Genomic DNA, 24,198 nt, shown 5'->3' on the forward strand with positions numbered 1-24,198 from the left:
TTTAAAAAAAACAAAGTGTTTATTCCCTTAAAGCAGCACACATTTGAACTTGGAATGAGACAAAGTTTGACAAAAGCACAAAAGTCTTTTCCTGAGATACAGTCTTTGGTTCACTTTAAAAAAAAACAACAACAGGTAAAGGTTACAAGATAGACAAGCATGACGTCAAAGCATTTGACACATAATTCACTCTTGACTAAGCTCAGAAGATCCTTCATGCTCAATTACAGTTTACACATGCATTCATCTGGATTGTCTACTGGGTTCAAATAAACACGCAAAAAGACAATTATGAGCGGGGTGGTCCAGAAAACTGTGGGAAAAGCACTTTCCTGAGGCTCGCATACACAAACACTCAAATTCAGTAGGAAGGCACGGGAAATCTGTAATCTGAAGTGTGCTCTCAAACAGTAATTAGCTCAAAGATGATGAAATAATACTCGCTTAAAGAAGACTCCACTTAGAATGTAACAAAAGGGAAATAAAAAGGTCTATTCCAAGATTTCCTAAATTGTGAACATTTGCAGGACAACATATAACTGAATTATTACCAGTAAAAATACAAACAAGGAAGACTGTAAGTAGAAACTAAGGGTTATTTTCCCTGCTGTTCCACATGCATGCACATGCTTAGAGTTTGCTATATATTAAGGGCCTTGCACAAACCTCACCCTCTGTAATGGCTCTGCATTGCTGCACTGCCCCTAATTAAATCTCCCTTACATTAGAGTAACACTACACTTCAGACAGATCACAGCTTGTCTGCTTCATCTGAGTCGGTGCTATTGTCTAGAGAATCTTCATCCTCTGCGTCCCCGTACTCAGCCTCATACTCCTGCTGCCGACGTTTCTGCAGTTCCTCCAGTGCCAGGAAGCGCTTGAGCAGAGCAGCCACTGCCTCCACATCACTGAGGAGTAACCGGAGTGCAGAAAACAGATCCAAATAAATCCAAATATTAATACAGTGTATTCATGAATAAATGTTCATCTCAAATCGTAGTAATCAAAGTGCTGTGGTACTTTTTCTGCAGGGTATTATTAGCCATCACATCTCGATAGCTAATTAGCATGCAACAATAATTCCTGTTAGCAATCTTAAAGTGAACACCAGAAAGCAAACAGTGTGTCTTTTCTGTCCTGTCTCCCACACCTCACCACCAACCGGACGTGGCAGATGGCTGAGCCTGGTTCTGCTGCAGGTTTCTTTCTGTTATAAAGGAGTTTTTCCTTCCCACTGTCGTCAAGTGCCTGCTCATAGGGGGTCATGTGATTGTTGGGGTTTTCTCAGTGTCATTATAGGGTCTTTACTTTAAAATATAAAGCGCCTTGAGGCGACCATTGTTGTGATTTGGCGCTGTAGAGATATAATTGATTTGAATTGATTTGAACCGATTTAAACGGTGAAGACAGGCGACTCATTTAATGTTTATATAACACTTGGCACACACATCTACTTGGTGGTTTCTTAGCTAAAATAATTAAAATCTAACAGAACTGTTTTGGAGTCAATTCTGTGTTCTTTGGTTTTTGTTTGAACTGTGTAAGAGAGCTATTGATTTATTTATTGATGAGGGCAGGCTGAATAACAAACATCTATCTGTAGAAGTCAGCACAGTTTAACAGCAACATAAATTCTAGCCTCTAGATTGGCCACAAAATAAATCAATGCAGGAAGGATCTCTTATACAGTTGTTGTGTTTTAGCTGCGAGCCTTCTAATAAACTGGTAGCTAAACATGTATTAACTGCAAGTTTTAATTTTATGGGGTTAATATACTGAAAATCTGAACATCAAACCTCTATTTTATCTTTCATCTAGCAACAACTTCATACTAAATCAGATCCTGTGCTGAACTGTCAACTGCCGGTGACCTACCTGCGTCCCCCGAGCGTGGCACTCTGAGTGAGGGGGTAGGAGAAGCCTGCAGCCAGCTTCAGCATCAGCAGATAACCTTTTCCCAAATAACGCACCCTTTCCTCCTGTACGCAGATATCGCACAGCTGGTCCAGATCCAGCACAACTGGGAGATGGAGAGAAAAAACACAATGGTAAGATCCATTACTGTGGCCTCTCAGCTCACTAATGGAGCTGTAGTGACCAGCCCCCTCTGTGGTTTTACTCACCTTTTTCTTGGCCCTTCCTCCACAGAGTCAGGACTAAAGTGTATAAACTGAAGGTCTTAAGCTCAATCAGGTTCTTGGTTTTATCAAACACAGCCTCCTCCCATTCCTCCATGTTCTGCATGGCCACAAACAGACAGCCGGCCACGTAGAAGAGCTTCCACGGGATGCTGTCTGCGGGATTGACGCAACACAAGGAAAGAAAAGAAAGCTGTACTCAAGTGTTGGAAGTTAAGATGACATATCATATAAATTTTAGCTTGCATACCTGAGCTGTAATATGCAGCTGTTAAGCCAACAGATGCTATACCTGCAGTGAAAATAAGAGGCTTATGGTTTTGGAGCAGTTCAAGGGAATATTCCATCACTGAAGTGTGAGAGCGCATGTCATATTTGAGTATGGGAACAACATTTGCACAAAAAACAAACTTACCAACAAGAAGAGACCATGAACGGATCCCCGGGGATCTCTTTAGGTGGAGCAGGGTGGAGCTCTGGTCTTCTACTGTCATGTATCCCATCTAAACAAAGGCAAGAACCCAGCACTTTAGAAACACTAAAACCTTTGATTTCTTACAGTGGGAAAAGTGCAAAAACTTGCAAAACCTGCTTTACTCCATAATTTCACAGACCTTTCCTTTAAAGGAAGGGACTGTTTTAAGTGAACTCAATTTAAAGAGCCACTGTAAAACATTCACGTCTGTGTTCATTTTCAAATTGCCATTATAATAAATCTGATAGGGCCAGAGCTCAGTGAAATGTAAACAACTAGTGAATCACCCTATGTATTTTCTGCACTTTTTTTCAGTTTCAGCTTTTATATTTCGTATCTTTAAGTTAAAATTAATCAAATCAAAACCCCAAAAGGAGCTATACCAGACCTGTGCTCTGCTTCAATACAATGCCCAGACAGCAAAGTAACAGCTGTTCAATAGGGACCAAGTCTTCACTTTTTTACCCCAGAGCCTCCCTTGCAAATCAGACAAGCTTGGATTACCTCAAAATAAACCAAGATGGTTTCTCAAAAATAATCCAGACAAGTTGCTGTAAGCAGTGGATCTTTTGTTTGTTTGTTTGTTTGTTTGTTTGTTTGTTTGTTTGTTTTCTAACTGAAGAAATATCAAAGATGAAATGTGTTTCATGGTCACACATTGATGTTTTAACATGTTTCAGTCCTCTGAGTGGCATAGACCTACCTGCTGCTGTACTGCTGTACAGGGGTGGTGGCAAAATAAAACTCAAACTGTTCTCGTGGCTTGATCTACATTTTTGTTCCATATATGTTTCTGATCAGACATACGGGTTTTTTTTTTTTAACTGGATCTGAAAACACGAGACAAGAAAGATGCCGCTGCTGTTGCTGCTGCTGCTGACCACGATCACTCAGCGTGACAACAATCTCTGCAGAACAGGTAAAGACAGTAATATGAAATCTGTATTGCTTACCTTAAAATCGCCTTTTTTTCTTATAAAATTTTGCCTTGTAGATTTAGGAAAGAAGAATGCGTACAAGGGAACGCAACCGCTGAAAATATAAGGAAGTTCTATTCATATTATTGCAACAAAACAGTCCCATAGGGGAAACACTTCCTTCCAGGAACAGGGCGAGCTATACTTCATCACGCCTTCAAAATAAAAGCTTAAGAAAGAAAAAAGTAAGTAAGAAAGAAAGAAAGGAAGTTTTTTTTACTTTAAATTTTACATTTAAACATTACATTTGCCTGCATACGCCTACCATAAGCAAGCAAGTAGTATATATGATTGTGTACTTAAATGTTTCAAACATAGTAACAATTTGAAAAGGCGTTCATAACTCGATAACAACCACACAGGTTTTCTTTTCAGAAATACCTAAACTGAGTTTTTATCAAAGCTGTTTCTATCACATTTGAATTTAGTGTGACGTGAGGTAAGAAGACGTCTTTCTACACACGAGCTTCCGGAGCAACTCGTACACAGTTTGCGCATGCGCTCAGAGGTCGCCGGGGTACACAATGGAGTCGGACGACTGGCTTGGACACTAGAGGAGTCTCGTCGCTTTTGTAAGCGGCAGTTAGAGTATTATGAAATAACCGCAGAGGTTCAAGCCTGGCGGCCAACAGTGGCGGTGACGCCGTCCACAGACGAGTTGACCGGAAAACGAAGGGTGCTGAGTAACTGTCGAGTTCACCTGTATGTAGTCTTCTGTAGCACTGGCTGCTCTTCTACATTTTTTCCCCATGTCTTTGTCCGAAAGAGCAGTGAAATAAACCGTCCGGTGAGTTACCTTAAAATTCGACCTTGCAGCGTTAACACTGCGTCTGCCGTGCCGTTAAACCAGCATACACGCTTCGGTCCCACACAGGAATTAATGTAGAAACCCCAAAAAAGGCCTGGACCGAAATAGCGTGTTTTCAAGTGGTATATTTAAGGGCAGCAAAACTAACATACCAGGTAGCTTGTTAACGTGAGGCATGCTTAAGGATTTGGCTATTCTTATTTAAAGATATAAATATATTCACCCCAAACTAGATTTTTTTAAAAGGTATTTTTGTATCATATGAAAGTAAGACTGTTTCTATACAACAAGCTAACTCTCTATAGGTTTTAATAGCACGGTAGCTTCCAGCCCATACTTCTCGCGCTTCCCCTCACGCGCAAGCAATCTGACGTAATGGACTTCGTGGCGGTTTCTGTTGACTCTGTTTATATAATTAACCCGAGCAATTTGGGATGTAATGACAGAAGACTAGCTTGTGCTTGCACTCAGTTTCCCACCATTATAAAGCTGTTTTGTTTATGATAAAAACGCCCGCCTGTGATAGGACGCTGGAAGCAGTCAGTGGAAGGTGGAGTTAATTAAACAGCAAAGAGTAGTCGCCTCTGCCTTCATTACAGGAAACTTTAGGCTGTGTGGAGCTGGGATGTTAATCTCTGTGTGTCTCTCTTAATTTAAAGATATAACTGCTGAAGAAAATGTCAGAGGTCAACATAGCCAAGCGCAAGGAGAAGTGCGAGAACTGCACCAAACAGGTATGATGATGGCTCTGTAGCACTACGCTGTCTCATAAATGGGTTGGTTGACTGCCTCTTTCTTGCTCTCAGTTCTGAGCTGAGTTTATCGATCTTTCTACACACAGTGCAATAAGAAGCAAAGCGAAGATGGGGCCAACTCAAACCAGGAAAGCGAAGAAGTCAATGGGCAGGTAGTATCTGCTTACCCAGTGCACTCTAGTCATTAATTGCTCTACATGAATCAGTCCTCATCATGTTCCCATGTTAAGCAGTTTTCATGCATGTGCATTTCATGCATCCTTTCAGACTGTTTGAAGTTCACAGGGAGGATAAAGTCTAAAAAGTTACAGTTCTTTATTTCAGCATGATTCAGATTAAGATGCTTTTAGCAGATAGTAGGCTTAAGGCAGGTAATAACCAGTACAGGAAGATGAAACGTAGCCCACTTCAAAGGTTGTCGGGGTGAAAAAAATCTAATTTTTTCAGGGGAATGAAGGCTCCCAGCTTTTGTTGAGCGCATGCCTGTCCTGTGACGGCTGTCTGTCAGACGAGGACACCTTGAAGATTTCTCAGCAGGGTCTGGAGGAAGTGGAGCGAGTTCTGGCGCTGAATAAGGTACACTTCCTCTGAAACCAGGGAGTGTTTCTGCGCTGCCTTGTTGCGCTTGCTAAACAACACCTTCCTCTGTCCCTGTCAGAAGTGTGATGCGTCGAAGCACAAGGTGCTGGTGGCGTCGGTGTGTCCGCAGTCTCTGCCTTTCTTTGCTGTCAAGTTCGGTGTGGACATCGCTGAAGCGGCCCACAAGCTCTGCGGCTTCCTCAAGCACATCGGTGATTTGAGTTTTTTTCTTTTATGAAATACGAAGTAGACTTTACCATAAGTTTCCTACTCTCTCCTTTTTGTTTCTTTCTGTTGTTAGCTTGTTTTGTTATTTTAAAAAAAAGCTACTTTTTTTTTTTTTTTTTTTTTTTTTTTTTGGCCGTACTTCCCACTTTTCTGCTAAACAGACTTAAGTTTACCTTTCTGCAAGCAGGTGTGCACGGATTACCCGTACGCCCTGGTATTTATCATACATGTTCAACATTTCCCTGTTTGTTGTGTGCATTCTGCTTCGTCACTCTGGGTTTTCCCTGCAGGAGTGCAATATGTGTTTGACACCACTCTGGCAGCTGGCTTCAGCATCCTAGAGAGTCAAAAGGAGTTTATTCAGCGATATCGCAGGAGGCACCATGATTCCCACGCCCTGCCCATGTTCACCTCCTCCTGTCCAGGTAAACCGTCCTCTCTTCTTTGCCTTCCTCATACTCCCCCCACTCTTTACTGCTGCTTCTTCTTCTCCTCTTTTTTTCAAACCCCCACCCCGTTGTACTGGTTTGGCAGTGTGATTATCATCTGTGCTGGTGTTTGCCTCAGTTTTAAGATTTCTTTGTTCTGCAAGTCCCCGGGCTCTTTCTTGAGTGAATTTTTGTGCGTGTGCTGAACCTGGGGTTTTAGAGGTGCAGATAGCAGAGAGCTGCTGGGGAAAGATAGGAAGCTCTTCCTGCACCACTCCCTTTATCAGAGATAGGACGCTAGAACTTTTTTGGTCTTTAATTGCAGCTATACACGTGCATGCAGACACCCAGGTATTCATCCTGTGGGGTCTAACACTGGCCATGGAGGAGGGCTTTGCTCGCCTCCAGGTGAGGAACGACCAGTAATTAAATAGCAAGCCGGCTTATCATCATGAAAGAAATGTATTGGACTATGTGGATTTTTTTCCTCCTATCTCTTGGTGTGTGTTTCTAAAATAAAAAACTTCAATTCATAATAATAATAATAATGGATTGGATTTATATAGTGCTTTTCAAGGCACCCAAAGCGCTTTACAATGCCACTATTCATTCACTCTCACATTCATACACTGGTGGAGGCAGCTACAGTTGTAGCCACAGACTGTCAGACTGCCCTGGGGTAGACTGACAGAAGTGAGGCTGCCATATCGCGCCATCGGCCCCTCTGGCCAACACCAGTAGGTGGTAGGGTAAAGTGTCTTGCCCAAGGACACAATGACCAGGACAGAGAGCCCAGGGATCAAACTGGCGACCTTCCGGTTACAGATGCGATTCCCAACCCCCTGAGCCACGCGTGCACAGTAGGCTAATGGTTATTTTAACATTGTGTGTTTACAGGGTGGATCCGCTATTCAGAGCGTGTTCTGGGCAGCCTGGTCACTCCTCATATCTGCACAGCCAGGTCTCCCCAACAGATCATGGGGTGTCTGGTCAAAGACTACTTCTCTAAACAGCAGGTAAGCATTGATCCACTGTGACAACTCACAGTCAAAGGTCTCAGGGTAATTGGAGGTCTTTCTACCACTTGTTTAAGTGTCTGTCGACAAATAAGGAAGGGTAAATAAATGAAAACTAATCTGTTGTATAGGCGTAAGAGTTAAATATAATGGAGGTAAGAGGTGATCAGCCTGATGGGGACTGATGGCTAACATTGATTGGCTAAAAGGTCTTCATGCTGCTCTAAATCTTTTTTCTATTAGAAAAGTCTCTAATAGGTTAAGACCGGGAACTTTGCTCACCCAACATGTGGTTCTAGGACTTGTTGTAGTTCAGGAAGTGCTTTACCAAAACAAGTTTCACCACTTCTGAGGCCCTGTGTTAAATTACCTCTAATTTAAGCTGTCACAAAATGCAGAAAAAGAATGCATCAAATGAACTAATGTTAATGAACCGCTCCTAAAATCTTAACAGCAGCTCAGCCAAAATATCCTGCAACAGAAATGAAGCCCGACAAATGTGTAACACCTTGCATTAAAGCTCTTTTATTAAACTGTCATTGAGGAAAAAGCAGAAGGTTAAAAAGAACATGCGTAGTTATTCATGATTGCTAGCTGGGATGTTTTGTTGGCATATTCAGTAGTGCCAGTAGCACTTGTAAATACAACCAGATATAACTTCATTTATACATACAAAGATCATCCTTTTAAATGACTTGCGACCCACTAAAATAAGCCATAACAATGCAGGCAGATGACCCTGGCACTTGTCTCCATTGCTACATTTTCTTGTTATTTTGCTGTGTTCAACATGTTCCTGGCCTTTAACCTTTGGGCAGTGGGTGTGTGGCATCCAGCCAATAGTAGTGCCAAGGGTATCAGATTACACCACTCTCAGGTGCAGTGAGAACACATACAGAGTGGATCTATGCCATTACGATTTTTTTTTATTTATTCTTTTTAATGATAACTGTCATTTTAAATTATACTAAAAAGAATACTTAAAATCCTTCAAAATAACTGTTGTGGGTTGTTTTTTGTTTTTTTAAAATGATGTTTAAAAATGTAGCCAAAGTTTAAAATAATGTAAAATTAAAGAGGTAAATTTACCAAACGTGTAAAAATCACTGTGAGCCAAAAGGCTGTTCTAAATGTTCAGTATTTGATCACCTAATGTAGTCACGTCGTCCCAAACCACACGTTCCATCTGAGTCAGTGTTTGTACTGTCTCAAACCTGAACAATCCAAGGCTAATGTCAGACTGAGTTCTGTATTTTATGAGAGAGAATCTCTCTTATGTCTTTGTTGTGTTTTCTGTACTAGCAGAAGTTGAGTCCAGAGAAACTCTACCATGTGGTGGTGGCTCCCTGCTTTGATAAAAAGCTAGAAGCTGTCAGAGAAGAGTTCTACAACAGTATGCTGGAGACCAGGGATGTAGACTGCGTACTCACCTCAGGTAAGATTATTAAAAAGACCATATTTGCAACCATATTAGAGTTTGTTAGACCCCTCTCTCTGGTTTCAGCAGAACACATTTACTGTCTAGAGGTGTATCTGAAACCTGAGGATTGTTTGTGCAGTGGAAAGGCTGAATTACTTGATATCCTTAAAAGGTTTCCTCCAAGAGTTGCTTTAAACAGCTATAATGTTCTTCAGAAAGGTCATAATGGATACTCGAATATAATCACTGTAATTATGCCAGCAGGATGCTGATCTGGTTTCTTTTGTTTTCTTGAGATTCAGCCATTTGTCTCTAGATCCATTTAAGATTAAGAGCAGCTGACCCCAGTATGACAGAGCATGTCAGAGTGAGCAACTGTGGGAGAGCTGCAGCTGTGGCTAAAAAAGAAATCTGCACTCGCACTCATTTGATGCACCTGCATGTACCAACCAACCAACCATGTTTCCTCTTCTTCACTTTCTTTGTTTCAACCAGAGTATCACTGCATGTATCATTGTAAAATGTACACTCACTGGCCACTTTATTAGGTATACCATGCTAATACTTGGTTGAACCCCACTTACCTTCAGAAAAGCCTTAGTGGCATAGATGGACAGATTCAACAAAGTGCTGGAGGCATTCCTCTGAGGTTTCAGTTCATACTAGTATGATACACAGCTGCTGCACATCTATGATGTACCACATCATCAGGTGCTCTGCTGGATTAAGATCTGATGACTGTTGGAGGTCATTTGAGTACAGTGAACTCATTGTTATGTTCAAGAAACCAGTTTGACATCAGTGCAACTGTGTGCATTATCCTGCTGGAAACAGCCATCAGATGATGGGTACACTGGTCATAAAGGCATGGATATGATGAGCAACTGTACTGTGGTTTTTAAACAGTGCTCAGCTGCAGTCCAAAGTGTGCCAAGAAAATATCACCAGTAACAGCAATAGTTCATACTGGGCAGCATGTTGTTTATGCCAAACCAGCTGAATGTCACAGCAGAAAATGACATATTCGAGTTACTGTTGCCTTCTTGTCAGCTCATAATATTCCGTTCATTTTCCTCTCACATGAACAAGCCATTGTTTTCTTTTTTACAAATACAAATTTTATTTGTCACATACACAGTTCAACATATAGTGAACATGCAGTGAAATGCTTGTGTCCTGAACTGCGAACAGGCTGCAGACATAGCCGTGCCGTGACAGGACCCTTACTGGATACCAGGTGGGAACTGAACTTGCGACCACCACTCCAGAAGTGTGTAGTCTTACCACTACACTATCCAGCTTTTAAAACCTAGAGATGGTTGGGTGGAAAAACTTTAATCTGCAGTTTCTGAAATACTCAGATCAACAAAAATGCGGTTAAATTACTTAAAGAACCTTTCTCCCACATTCAGATGCTCACGTTGAACTTCAGCAGGTCGTCTTGTCCATCTGTACATAAGCCTTTAAACAGGTGTAGCTAATAAAGTGGCCAGTGAGTGTTGTAGTGGATAATGAAAGAGAGCACTGTCAAAGTAAGAGTCATGTTTCATGTTCCAGGGCAGATTTATTACCTGATGGAGCAGAGGAAGGTGTCGGTGGAGGAGCTGGACTCAGTTCCACTGGACCAAGTGTGAGTAGCTGAGAGCATTGTTTTTAATAATGTAAACGATGACGTCAGTGCTATGTAGTTGGAGTGTTAATAAATTGTACTTTGATGTGTAATGTTTACGTGACTGGATACAACCTCTGAGCCTGTGTCAATGCAGCTTTGACTGTGACTGTAGGCTGGGAGACGGTGGAGACGTGGCGCTGGTGAGACATGACGGCAGAGGCTCTGAAGGTTTCCTGGAACACGTGTTCAAACACGCTGCTAAAGAACTCTTTGGTGTGGACGTCCAGGAGATCACATATAAGACCCTCAGGTGAGAGACGGCCCAGTCGGCATAGTTGTGTTCTAATACCTCACGGTTGTGTCATTCTGGAGATGGTGTTAGGGTTTTAATCCATTTGTCCATCTGTTAATGTGAAATTATGACATTACTGTGGTTGTTTGTACGTTTGGCGCATCAACAGATGCACGGAAAGTGTTTTTTTTCCTTCTTCATTGTCAACTTTATGCACATCTGCTGCTTTTAATTTCCTTTCAATTCAATTATTAACAATGAGCAATACAAAATTTGTTGTCACACCAACTTCACTGTGAGCTAACTTTGAACTAAGACTGACCCTGTGATCCTACACTCCCCACATTGCTGTGTCAGCCTGTACTTAAGAGCTGCTACTTTGTCTGTGTAAAGGTGAAAAACCAGTTTAATCAGCTTAGCAGTGTGATGTGGGTGTTTAAAACACAGCAGTGGATGGATCAGTTAAAGATCACTTTTCTTTGATTATCTGTGTATAATCCCTTTGCTGGTGACTTTACAGGAATCGGGACTTCCAGGAAGTGACACTAGAGCGGGATGGTGAAACACTTCTGCAGTTTGCTGCTGTCTATGGTTTCAGGAACATCCAGACTCTGGTTCACCGTATGAGAAAGGGACGTGTGCCTTATCAGCTGGTGGAGGTGCTGTCCTGCCCCGGAGGTAACGCCCATCACGGCCCATGAGCTCAGACATGCTGCTGCCAGCTCTTTAAGATTTATGACCCTTAACATTCCTCCTATGTTTCCCTTCAGGGTGCTTGAGCGGCCGCGGTCAGGCTGAGAGTGAGGGAGGTGCAGGCCGGCTGGACAAAGCCTTGGTCAACCAGATGGAGGAGATCTACAGCAGCCTTCCAGTCCGGCTCCCAGAATTCAACCCTACCCTGCACACCCTCTATCAGGACTGGCTGGAGGGTCAGGACTCGTCACAGGCCAGAAAGTTGCTGCACACAGAGTACAGAGATAAGAGTCACGGCCACGCACAGCCCCCACACATGCAGTGGTGAGAAGAAAGGGAACGTCTTCCTTTAAAGACATGAATGTTGGACAGCTATTCGATTGTGCTTCTACCTGGACCATCACATATTCTAAAAAACTGTGGATGACGCAGAATGACGGACCAGTGACTGACGTCTCAAAAGATCATTCTTCCATTTAACCACGGGGGGGGGCTGCCTCTTTTGTGCCGAGCCTGATGATATGTGAGGGGCAGAAAAACAAACACTTAGAAATGATACCGAGTGAATCAGTGAATGCAGTGAGGTGTTCTTAAACTGGCAAAAAACAAGATCACCTGCTGTGCCAGCTGTTCTAATAAGTGACATCTGTAGCAAGTGTGAACCTGTCGAGTCACAGAGCAATAACCCCTTGAGAAAACAGAAGCTTTTATCACAACTGGAACTCATGAACCGAACCTGTGGATGCTGAATGTATATTTGATGAGTTTGAATCTTAGCTGTCCAGTATGAATCATGCAGTTTTCCATGCTAAAGTCATCTCCACTGTTCCTAGCTGAAAGACTGCGTGTTCTCTAACACAGTGATAACTATGCAACAGTGTCTTATTGAATCAGTCACAGTAAGTCTGATGCATTATTCAGATTATCCGTCCCAGAGGAAGGACAGTCCTTCTGTTTAAGGCTGCAAGAGGGTTTCATTTGTATCACTGCTCCAGTTTCACAAACTAGTATTTTTATTAAGTTATGCATATTGTTTTACAAGATCAAACATTCGTGTCCTATGTAAAGCACAAAAAGAAAAATGCTTCTCACAAATAAGTGACTTGTCTCATTCTGATGCTGATGGTTTTTTGTTTTGGTCGGGGGACCTGGTCATAACATAAAGAGACGTCACTCTGGAAACTTTAAAAAAAAAAAAAATTTTTTTTTTTTGGGTCCTTTGAGAACCAAAAGATGCTGATCTCTCCAAACCAGGCTGATCACCAAATAATCTAGATAGAAAAAGAGTACTACAGGTCACAGGAGAAATGTGTATAGTCTTAGTGGAAACATAGAAGAACTAGAGAACAAGAAGGGACCAAAATTTGAACCTTAGGAGCACCTCAGATGCATCACTGATGATTGATGGCTGAAAATATTTAGATTTTCTGTGCTGTCATTAAGCGAACAAATGGATTAATCTTTGAATTTCTTCAAAAGAAATATTAAAACTGGCAATTTAAAGAAAAAGGTTATGACACTGTTGAAATAACATGCATATTCACACTTATTATTGCTTATTATTTAGATCCAGGTTGTCTCTGAGTCAAAGGGAAATGGCTCATCTGACGTTTTCTCACCAACACCTGCCAAGTTGTTCAGTCTGTAGTCGCATCAAATTAAAGCAAAATATGAGATTTATTGTTTTCTTGGATGGAGAAAAACACATTTGGTGGACATGTTTTTGATTTATACAAGGAAACAAATCTGTTTTCACTCAGTCAAAAAGTCAATATTGCAAGCTTCAAAGAAGGAAAGATATTAACATAGTTAATTATCACAACAAAAAGCCAAACGTGCCTTTGATTTTAAATCCCCCTTGTTTTCAGTCAGCATCAGTAGCATAATTCAGATGAATACTATTTCTTAAAATAATCTAAAAAACACTTGTGGGGTGTTTTTAATCTTCAAAAAGTTTGTAAGAGTTTAACATCAGCACCATGTTTCTCCGGCAGCGCTGGTGTGTGGTTAAAAAAAAAAAAAAGCGGCATTTATAATCGGTGGTGTTACTCTGAGTTGTCCCCAGATGCTCTTAAAGCAACAAGCTCTCTAACAGGTGCGTGCTGCTGCTTCTTCATATTTTAACAAATGATAGACATGCGTGAGGGTAACTGAGAGCTGCTGATCCAAATTTACAAAAGCAAAACGTTGAGTCTAAAAAGTGAAATTGGTTATTACGTCAAGCTTTTTCCTTTCAGCCAGCCTATTTAAATCCTATTTGAATTACTTTGATCTGACTGTTTAGAACATTATTGACTCCTGTTGGATTTTAATATGGACTTAAGTTATTCCATAACTTTCTCAGGATTTGATCATTTTTCCATTTTCTTTTTCTTTTTTTTCTTTTGGCTTGCTGTGTCAGCCACAGAAAACCATAACTCCCAGTGACTCAAAATTATAAAACCAGTGAGTGTGTTTGTGTATTTATGGGACATCTTAATCTATTAGTTTGTTGTGCATGTATCACAGTCCACATCCTTAAAGGGCAATGCTGAACAAGAAAGGTTGTTATACATCTGAACCGCCCATAGCATTTTTCATTTGCTGCTGTTATGAGCATGTTAACACAGCAGTTATCACACACTGTACAATTTACCAGTTCAACATTACAGATGTGATCACTTTGAGCACATGCCTCATCAACTCATACACCTACTTATATTTTAATGTGTGTGTAAATGTAAGTGAATGGACACATGACAACAGTTCATGATCTACATGAAGTATTCTCACAAAGTTAACACTGTCTTTAGTACAGTAAGGACTTGGAGATGAAGATAAGCAGAGACACAGAAATAGCATCTGTAATCTGTCTTGTGGGTTTTTCATTTAGTTTCTGTTAAGCAATAAACTCAGAGATCTGCTGATATGTATCTGTACCTCCCTTTTTTAAACTACTCACCATATCAACACTCACCGCTTGACAGATTTGTCACCCTTATAACTGCTTGTATTACCTCAGAAAACGTATGCTTGGTAAGAGTAACAGTACAATACAGCGTGGCATGTAGTGGCATGGTTCTGTATAATCTTGCCGTGACATCACACGATATCACAAGTATTTGTCACCAATTGTGACAACTACAGTTAAGGTGTAGAAACAATACACACAGCAGCTTTAAACTCAGAAAACATAAAGATGAAATAGTTCAATGAAATCCAGAGAAATCCTCAAGCATTCAGGTCTGGTTAGTCAACTCCATGACCTTAATGTGCTTCTTCTTTAGTCGCTCCTTTGTTGCCTTGGTGGTATGTTTTAGGTCATTGTCATGCTGGAGGTCGTCCCCTACCCTTGGCAGAAAAACAGCCCCATAGCATAATGTTTCCACCATGCTTAACTGTGGCGATGGTGTTCTTTGGGTCATACTCCTCGATTTAGGTTTTATCTGAGCAGCACTTTCTCTACAGTCTCGTCCTTGATGTCCTTTGACAGCTCTTTGTTGAAATGCAGGTTTTAATAACAGCTTCTTCTCAAACCTTGATGTGACTATAATTTATGAACAAAACAGTAGGAGGGGACGATGGGGTGGGTTGTGCCATGTTTTACTTAAAACCATGACTGTAATGCTTCCAAATAAAATATGTAAATATATTTCAGGATGTCGTGCGTCCCTGGGAACAATCACACATATAGTATTTAAGAAATATAGCTTTCTGAAAAAAAAGTGGTCTTGTGGCACAACTTGCCCCTGGTGCAGGGTAAGTTGTGCCTTTGGAGAGAATACTTTGGGTGCCATTGATTATGAAAGTAAAACAGTAGACTTTGATCTCAGAAACTGTAATGCTATATAACAGCTAGACAAATTTAACACAAAATTAATAATCTAAGGTTTATTTAAACTTATTTTAAAACCTCAAAGGCCAATTTTACATAAGCCAATTCTGCCACATGAGCACATCAAAAGTCAGTTTTCTTAAACACAGCCTAACAACACTTGAACTCATTGATGCTACCCACTGCTCTCTTCTGGCAGTATCACCAAGTTTGTGTGGTGTGGATGGCTGTTTTTATGCACATCTACTCTAGGGATGACTCCGTCATCATTTTCCTTGAAAGTGAAGATGGGCTTTAAATTTACAGACCTATTACGACTTCACCTTAAAAACTTAAAAACCAGTGTCAGCACCATCAACCAATCCAATGTAGGTGTAGGATTTGGTTTTGATGCGAACTTCACAATGACAATCACAACTACTTTCAGATTTACATCTTCAAAAATCAAAAATGTCCGGTCTCATGACCAATTTCTTCTATGGTTCACTAGAAACAAGGGGCGGCACAACTTACCCGCTGGCACAAATCACTGCACTTTCCCCTGCTGAAATTAAACGCTAGGTTTCAATAAACCAACCAGTATGTTTCTTCATTTTTTTTAAAGATGCTCTCAGAATGATCCTCATATCTTTTCTTCTTTCCTCTAGTTTCCAAACACAGTGAAGCTTCCAGCATGTTCCATCTGTGGGTATGTCTGTGTCTGTTCTATGCACTACAAAGCAGTGTCTCATCAGGTCAAGGTATGTCTATACTGCTTGTAATAATTACTGTTAAACTGGCCACTGCAAAAACATTAGGGAGAGTAACAAATTGAATAATATCATATGTTGATGTTTTGTCTTTCAGCTGTGTCACTGAACTGCAACAAGACTGCAGGAGTTAGACAAAGTGTGACTATATTGTACAATAAACTGGAAAGATGGCTCAAACTGTAGAATTCTAAATTATACCTGGGAGAACACAAATGGAGCCATAACATGTAGCAGCAACTTGATTAAATACATCCGTGAATGGGATCCTCTGAAATATGTATCTCTGACCATCCAAAATGTCCAGAAAGAGGAAAATGTCACAGTTGAAATCAGGTCAGACTGTGGTATGGCTAAATCCCATCCGGTACAGTTACTCCCTGGTAAGTATCTTTCATCAACAGAAAGCATGTGTGTGTGAATGAGTGCGTGTTTTATTCAGACATACAGTTAACACTGTATTCAGTGCGCCTGTTGAAATGACTCTAATTTACTTTGTAGCATCAGCTAGAACTGCGCAGGACAAGAAGTCTGAAGACACGACCGCCAAGACACTGTTTGTCTCACTTTTTGCATCAGCTATTGTTGTCGCCATTTTGGTTTTTGTGTATATAACTTACAGATGCTGAGAAACACCACGACCCAGACAGAGGGAAGACTAAGATCATTTAACATTGTGAATGTTGTGTTAGCCAGTGTACAGGTGGATGTGGGTGTATATGTGCTGTGCGTCACACTGCTTTCTTCTGAATTATCACACAAACATTTTTTAAATATATTTTTAAAACTTCTTGGTGTCTTTATAAAGATCAAGCCATGTAAATATGACGATGTAAGTCAATTTTACTGCCGACCTTTTCGCTCCACCTTCTCTGGCTTTTTGTGGAATCTGAATTAAATTTTCTTGCATCTGGATTAAAACCTGAAAGTCTGCTATGACTCTCTCGTATCTTTATATTTCACATCTAGAATTTGTATTACCCACAGTGCAACCTGGCTAGTGTGTAAAGATATATGTCCATGTCACTATGGTTGTATCCCAATTCAGGGTCTGCAGCCTTAAAGTACGCATTTCAAGGCCGATTACGTCACAGCGGCGCGCCGAAGGCTGTCCCAATTCAAAGGCTGCCCTGAAATGCGTCCTTCATTTCCCTGAATTTTAAGGCTGTGGCAGTGTAGACTTCGTGGCGGCTCAGCTGGTTAACAAAGAGGGACAACTACTTACTTACTACGACTTTATTGCACTATATAATTTTCCAATCAGTGTTCAGGAATTCTCAATGGTGCTTGGTGCCATACCCTCAGCGACTTTAATGTTATATAAAAACACTGACAGCTCAATATCTACCTCAGTCACTCTCCCTGATCCAGCTGAGTCACCAATAGGAAAAATCTGCTTTTCACAGGAACTTGGTAACAGCAATAAGAGAATACGCAGTTTATTCCAAGAAGATATCGTCTCTCTCCCATATATAATATCTTATTGGAACCGATATGTTCCAGATATCAAGTGGAAGACAGTCTGGATGGTCCCCCATAAATATTTGATTGTAAATAAGGTGAAAGAAGTCTCATTTAAAATTCTACATAAATGTTATGCAGCCAGTCACTACATGGTAAAATTTAAAAGGGACATTAATACTAATTGTACTTTCTGTGGGGATCATCCAGAAACTGTGACACATCTTTTTTGGTACTGTTCTTTTACACAGAGGTTCTGGAAGGAATTTAGCAGGTTTGTTATTGTCCATATTTTAAGGGAGTTTTCTTTACGATGGGAAAATGTTTTATTCTGTTTCTTTAAGTTCCCCAAGAAGTATGATAAATGTTTTGTTATGATAAATTTGTTAATACTTTTAGCTAAATTTTTTATCCATAAATGTAAGTTTACTAACAAAACACCATATTTCTGTCATTATTTTAAGGATGTGGAAATGTACATACAATCAATATCAGACTCCACCAACAAAAAGGCTCTCAAAACAATATATGTATGTGAATGTTTGTGTGTATTCTTATAATTGTTACCTTTTTCTTTTACCCTTGGCTTTTTGTGTTAATGCTCTGTTGTTTTGTATACTTCATCTGTTCATATGTTGTATACTCATTGTTTGTTAAATAAAGTTAAAAAATAAATAAATAAATAAATTTTAAAAAAAAAAGGTGTAGACTTCGTGGCCCAACATATCCCAGAATGCATAGCGCGGCGGTGGGTGTGGATAATTTTGCCGAAAAAAACGGCGGATGAGGGGTGGCCGAAGAGTAAACTTTAAGTAAGTACTGAATATAATGTCACCTATTTATGTGCAAATATTTAATAACGAAGACCATTAAAACATTACTGTTGGCCACATGTCGGCAAAGTTATGTGGCATTAGTGACGTTTGTACTAACTTGGTTTTAAAGCCTTTACTTTAAAATATACTCCGTTCAATAGCTGAGCTTAATCCTACAGAGAATGATCAAAGCTCATGTAGAAAGAAAGAAACAAATGAACAAAAGATGTTCTCCTTCATTTCTGTCAAACAAAGCTGTATGACACGTTTCCAGCTAGTATCATGGTTGCTAGGCAACCTGGGCAGCGCAACGGAGGCTAGACCGTCCCATTTCACAAGCCTCGCACTTCCGGCCTTAGTGGTCTTTGAGTACGCGGCCCTTGAGGATCGTTGAGGCTGCGTACTTTAAGGCTGCAGACCCTGAATTGGGATACAGCCTATGTCACTGTAAAGCCTTAGCAATCTTTGCCATGGTTATATAAACATCACAGGCATTCATCAAACAGGAGAGGATTATGGGAACTTCTAATTTCCCATCTCCAACTGGGCATCATCACGCTTCCTAAACCTTCACTGGTTTACGGAGAGTATCATTAAAGGGGGATGGACACAGGGGGGACACACGTACAAGTATGCTTAATGACTTGCCCTGTTAAACAAAAGTGCCAAATGTTCTTTGGCACAAATTGTTATTACTGCGCAGTTTTAACCAGCTGATATCAGTTTAAGACACTCCGGCTAGCCCGGCCACACCCCACAGCTTACGTATAAAACAGCTGTGCAGACATGAAACTGGTAATTGTTTGCTCTCCACTGTCTCGGCAGCCTCCCTGCACACTGCCTATCCCCTAGCCCCTATGTCACTTAAAAAGCAAAAGGCAATAAGAAGCTGCTGTGCTCGAGTGGCTGTTGTGGGCTGTGTTCCCCTGGCGTATTGCCCACGTTTCCCCGGCTTACGTGTCAGTTGGACCTCGCTGCGGCGAGTGAGAGTTCTCCAGCCTACATAACCAGGTTCCTGTCTGGTGTATTGTCCACCTTTCGCTGATTTATGCGGCCAGCAACCCCCCACTCGATCACTTGGGAGTTAAGCTCCTCACTCCTGTATTGCTCTTTTTGCCTACTGTTCTAAGCGCTCCACACACCAGAGAGAAAGAGAAAAAAAACCCCAAATGTGTAAATAAACAGTGACAATGGGAAAAGGTGGCAGCTGGTAGCCTGCTTATCTGACAGTAGAGGGTTTTCCCTGTGTAACCCTGGTGAACATAGTTAACAACAAATAAAAGCCTGTTAGTAAAAACAGTCATAAGAAATATATTACAGGTGATAAATAGTCAATAAATAGATCATAATGGTTAGAAAATTCATTAAAAACATCAGCAATGATATAATTCATGGTATAGGATTTCATTTGTGTTTAAAAACATGTTAAAAGGGTACAGAACTTGCTAATTCATGGTGTTTTATGTTAATTCAGGTAAAATGGCTAAAATATGTGTTGAGACTCTTATTGTGAAAGGGCACGCTGCAGCGTGACTCCTGTGATTAGCCACACCCAATCGGGTTGTTCCTTCTTTTTGATGCTCGAGAGGGAGAAATGCAGACAGTCCTTGCAGAGCTGCTGCTTAAATGAGTGAAAAAATAGTAAAAACAAGCCAAAAATCTACTTAAAGCCATTTTTGTACTCTGGAGAATGTATTTTTGTTTTTTCCGACCTGTCCTTGCCTTGGTGACGTTGTGAACATAACCGAACGGGACTTGGTGAGTTCAGAAATTGTCTTTTATTTCATGCAAGAAATTTTTGTTGTATTATATTGCTCATTTCATGCAAATGGAGAGCCAAGGTAGCAGATTTATGTTGTTTTATGTTAAAAACGGTGGATTCGTGCTAGGGCTGGGCGATATGACCCAAAATTCATATCTCGATATTTTTTAGCTGGATGGCGATATAAGATATATATCTCGATATATATTTTTTAAGCCATAAAGTAAGAACAAAAAGAGAGTTCTTAGTCAAAGCTGTGTCCCAGATGTCACACAGGCACTTTTATTAACATACAGCACAGATGTACATGAAAAATTACTCAAAATTAAATTATGAGCATTCATTAAATAATAATGCTCCATAAATAAAAGAAAACAAGGTTGTTTTTGTGCTAAACAAAGAGCTCACAATTGTGCAGTCAAAATGTAAACTAAAAGACGCTGAGCGTAATAACAAAGACAGACAGATTTCACAGCTGCTCTGTTCCCAAGTTTTACTGTGTGACTGACAGCCTGGAGTTTGAAATCCGCTTCATAACCACGTCTCTTACAGGTGCCATTTATGGTCCTTATACACACACAATACGGTAATATTACGTTGATGCACAGTACGTATCACTCCGCGAAGCTCTTCGGTAGCCGTAATGCGCCGACAATCTATCAAGCGGTGCAGCTCCGTAGCTTACCAAAGTCGTACTCAAACATTTTTGACAGATTGCTGAGCGCCGTGTACCACATAAAATCGGTTCGCGGCCATCAAGCACAACCAGAATTCATGCATAAGGCGCGCTATCAACTTTTGAGAGAATGAAAGGATTTTAGGGTTAGCGCTGTTAGCTCGTTAGCATGTTTAGCTCGTTAGCACGTTGACGCCGTCCAGCCCCACGCATGGGGCGATGCGCAGTAATTCGTTAACGGAGATTTGCCGTGTCCGTCTTGTTGCTGCCTGCACGTGAAGCGATGGGGTAGGAGGGGGAGTTGTCTTCAGTGAAGGCGAGGCGGAGTAACGTTGCGTAGAGACAAAAGTGGACGAAAGAGAGGCAAACTTGCGGCTCCACAACTATAATTATAACGTAACATAGACTATATCGATATAAAGGATATTGTCACATCTTATATCTCGTATAAAAATATATCGATATGTTTTAAAAACTCGATATATCGCCCAGCTCTAATTCGTGCTTAAACGACACACAGGCTGCAGTTCAAAGGCCTTTGAAGGTGTTTCAGCGCGCCATATTGGCGTCACCTCATTTACGGCTAAATAAGCTGGAAAAAACGGACTTTTACTGTTATTTAAGGGCTACCCGTGTGTTATTTTCGAATGTTTATGCACTTTATTTTGTTGTTATGGTAGGCCATTAAGGTTTGGATCGGGAAATGCTGAGCTAGAATCGGAGTTTGATCCGCTGAGCGAGAAACAAGATGGCGAGCCACCCACGGACCCATTGAACTGTACCGAGCAGGAAAAAGGAAAACGCCCCCTGCTGGACGTTGAGCTCTTTCGCTGATAAAACTGGTAGGATTAATCCATACACCTCTGCAAAAGAACAGCGGACTTTTCAAAGCACTGGATAATCATTCGGAGTAATTCCAGGACTAATAGTTAAAGGACACAAAGACAACTTTCTTTTGTTTATTTGTTTGTTTAAGGGATTTATTCAGCCTTTTGCTGAATTGTTTTCAGTTTTACATTTATTTATTTATTTTCGTAATTTATTTTGGTCAACCTTACATTTTAATGCTGTAATGGTGTTAATGGAAGTGTAAATAATTTTGTTGGGTTAAAACAAAATAAGAACTGGTTGAGAATTTAAAGGTGAACCTAGACCAAGATTAAATTAAATCTTGGGCCTAAAGAACTGAACTTGATTTAAAATAACACAGTGTTAATGCAAATAGATCAAAGGATAAACTTGAACTTAGAACTTGAAATAAATAAAACAATAACCTAGGTTGAGAATAACATCCTTCTAAAGCCAAATAAAAGGTTTTGAGATAAATAGGATGAACTAACAGAACATACTGAACTAAGAAGGGGAAAGAAAACATCTTGTTTTCCTTAAATGTGTGATGTTGAATGTTTTATGTAATGTGTCTATAACTGTCTATTCTCTGTCTTTACAAAATAATAAGCCGGCAATTTAAACGTATTTACTGGTCTGTGGTCTTTATTACATGCTACGCTCATTACTGCTCTAGTAGTCGAACCTAACTGGTCCTAGTATACTGTAACGACTCCAGAAGTGTTACACCTGCATTGATGGTTCCCCGCGTGGAGATGGTTTGCTGCCATGCATGGCTGGGAGCAAATTGCCTATGGCCCACTTCCTCGCGATGGAGCCAAACCTGGCCCAGCTGTACGCTCCTTTGGTTCCCTTCTGAGGAGAGCCATGGGCCCTGGCAGGGATGCTAGGGTGTTGGACCACCTGTTGGGCTGCACAGGTCCATGGCTTCCCAGGCCTGTCTGTCTAACTCGACAGCCATTTGTTGCTTCATTTGCGGTACCTGGCCCGCCAGTTGCAGGCATGTTCCATGGAACCGGACGGTGCTGAAGGGGTGCTGGCTGCCTCCGCCAGCATGGAGGAGCATGCCATAGCTAAGCCTCAATCTGGATGTCGCACCACCACCTCTGGCTGTCCTAGTCCCAGCTCCGGCAAGATGACCAGGCGTACCTGATGAGGCTGCCGGTGGACCCTGCAGCCCTGTCGGCCTGAAGGCAGCCTGGCTCCTGCAGTGAGCTGGAGACAATCGATGTATTGCTCAGGAGATGTCACTGGGCCTGCTCAGGCTTTCGGCAACTGAACAACTGAGTGGGGAGACCCAGAACTTCTGTGTGTGGAGCCAAGACTCAGCCATCGTCCAGCCGCACATCTCCCTCCTCCCTCCTGACTTCCTTTTGAGTCAGGTTCAGTGGCCAAGCTGCTGCAGGCTGTGTTCCCCTGGTGTGTGGGACGCGGCTCACTGGTTTACACGCCAATCAAACCTTGCTGTGTCTGATACGTCAAGTGAAAGTTCTCCAACCAGCAACAGAGCCCTGTCTAGCATATTGCCAGTGTGTCGCGTGTTTACGCAGCCAGCAGGGGTCTGCTTAGTGAGCTGAGCTTCCTAGCTGCACCAGTGTCTCATTCGAGTTCACTCTTGTTGCTGCCCTGTCTGCAAACAGCGTGGAGTGGCTGCTAGGCTCTGTGGACAGACCTTCGGTTGGCATCCCTAGCTCGGTCCTCCACTTTCAGCCGCCAAGCTGCTGCTGCAGGCTGTGTTTCCGGGGTGTATTGCCCGCATGTCCTGGGTTTACTTGGCCAGTGGGGCCCCAGTTGGTACCTCATTGAGCTACGCTTCCTGGCATCGGGCTAGCAGGTTAACCGTGAGCGGCTGCTTAGTTGCAGTCCTTGCGTCTTCCGGGACTCATCCAAGGTTTTGGTTGCACTGTCTCACGGTGTGTCTTAAAGACTTAACCCTTACATATGTAATACGTAATGGAGTGGAGAGATAGCCTCGATATGATAGCCCGTACATACTAGAGATGGACCAATCCGATATTACGTATCGGTATCGGTCCGATACTGACCTAAATTACTGGATCGGATATCGGAGAAAAATAAAAAATGTAATCCGATCCATTAAATATCACGAAAGCACCTCACAAAACTTGCAACACACCGTAACTCACCTCAGGTTAGCACGTCGGAGCAGTATGCATCACGTGATAGAGCGGCTGTGGCATGCGGGACCTGTCAGTGGTCTGGATAGCATGTGGAGCTTCGCTAGCAACCCGGCATTTCATCTCCGACAAAGTTATCCCGAGAGAAGTAAAGCAAGTGTGTAAGTCCATCTCTGAATGTTTGTAAAGCATTCCTGCGTTAAGCTTAACAAGCGACTGCCTCTTCTTGCTGCTACTTCAATCATGAAACTGCTTAACGATCAGCTGATCGGCTTTTCTGTCGCGAGTCCGTGTCTCTAGTTTGCTTTTGGCCCACTTTGCACCAGAAAGAGGAAACCAGCGGCTGAACAACAGCAGCACGTTTAAGCTTGATCAGCTGTTGTTAGAATGTATTTAATATTACTTTCTACTCGAGGATCTTTTTCTACGTAGCTGACGGCTGGTAACTGTGCAGGGGCGGATCTAGCAAAGTTTAGCCAGGGGGGCCGATAGGGCATTAACAGGGAAAAGGGG

General features: G+C 41.6%; 2 protein-coding genes across 7 annotated transcripts; one reads left to right on the forward strand and one right to left on the reverse strand.

The window, feature by feature from the left end:
* cybc1 (cytochrome b-245 chaperone 1) lies at positions 1-3,750 on the reverse strand. The gene is made up of 6 exons (XM_004557545.4): positions 3,567-3,750; positions 2,554-2,641; positions 2,389-2,430; positions 2,124-2,294; positions 1,876-2,020; positions 1-908 (listed from the first exon to the last, which is right to left on the reverse strand). The coding sequence occupies exons 2-6, from the start codon at positions 2,639-2,641 to the stop codon at positions 752-754; spliced, it is 603 nt and encodes a 200-aa protein (XP_004557602.1). The 5' UTR covers positions 3,567-3,750; the 3' UTR covers positions 1-751.
* Positions 3,514-14,327, forward strand: narf (nuclear prelamin A recognition factor). 6 transcript variants are annotated; one of them, XM_004557542.5, is made up of 12 exons: positions 3,514-3,532; positions 5,058-5,132; positions 5,240-5,305; positions 5,601-5,729; positions 5,812-5,944; positions 6,251-6,385; positions 7,286-7,404; positions 8,707-8,839; positions 10,382-10,454; positions 10,609-10,746; positions 11,249-11,406; positions 11,499-14,327. In XM_004557542.5, exons 2-12 carry the CDS (start codon positions 5,076-5,078, stop codon positions 11,747-11,749), a joined length of 1,392 nt encoding a protein of 463 aa, XP_004557599.1. In that variant the 5' UTR covers positions 3,514-3,532; positions 5,058-5,075; the 3' UTR covers positions 11,750-14,327. The 6 variants fall into 6 exon arrangements, with proteins under 6 accessions (XP_004557599.1, XP_004557598.1, XP_076743380.1 ...); XM_004557541.5 differs by lacking the exon at positions 3,514-3,532 and adding an exon at positions 4,071-4,377; XM_076887265.1 differs by lacking the exon at positions 3,514-3,532 and adding an exon at positions 4,071-4,292.
* The last annotated feature ends 9,871 nt before the right edge of the window (positions 14,328-24,198 follow it).

The sequence above is a fragment of the Maylandia zebra genome, linkage group LG8, assembly GCF_041146795.1.
Source record: "Maylandia zebra isolate NMK-2024a linkage group LG8, Mzebra_GT3a, whole genome shotgun sequence".
NCBI lineage: Eukaryota > Metazoa > Chordata > Actinopteri > Cichliformes > Cichlidae > Maylandia > Maylandia zebra.

What these genes read in the sequence shown, in the direction of transcription:
- cybc1 (XM_004557545.4), bottom strand. Translation starts at nt 2,641, where the DNA reads ATGGGATACATGACAGTAGAAGACCAGAGCTCCACCCTGCTCCACCTA. An exon ending in AGCTGCATATTACAGCTCAG is followed by an intron (nt 2,295 to 2,388) that starts GTATGCAAGCTA and finishes TCAATCCCGCAG; the next exon opens with ACAGCATCCCGTGGAAGCTC. An exon ending in GAGGAAGGGCCAAGAAAAAG is followed by an intron (nt 2,021 to 2,123) that starts GTGAGTAAAACC and finishes TCCATCTCCCAG; the next exon opens with TTGTGCTGGATCTGGACCAG.
- narf (XM_004557542.5), top strand. Translation starts at nt 5,076, where the DNA reads ATGTCAGAGGTCAACATAGCCAAGCGCAAGGAGAAGTGCGAGAACTGC. An exon ending in GCGAAGAAGTCAATGGGCAG is followed by an intron (nt 5,306 to 5,600) that starts GTAGTATCTGCT and finishes TAATTTTTTCAG; the next exon opens with GGGAATGAAGGCTCCCAGCT. An exon ending in GTTCACCTCCTCCTGTCCAG is followed by an intron (nt 6,386 to 7,285) that starts GTAAACCGTCCT and finishes GTGTGTTTACAG; the next exon opens with GGTGGATCCGCTATTCAGAG.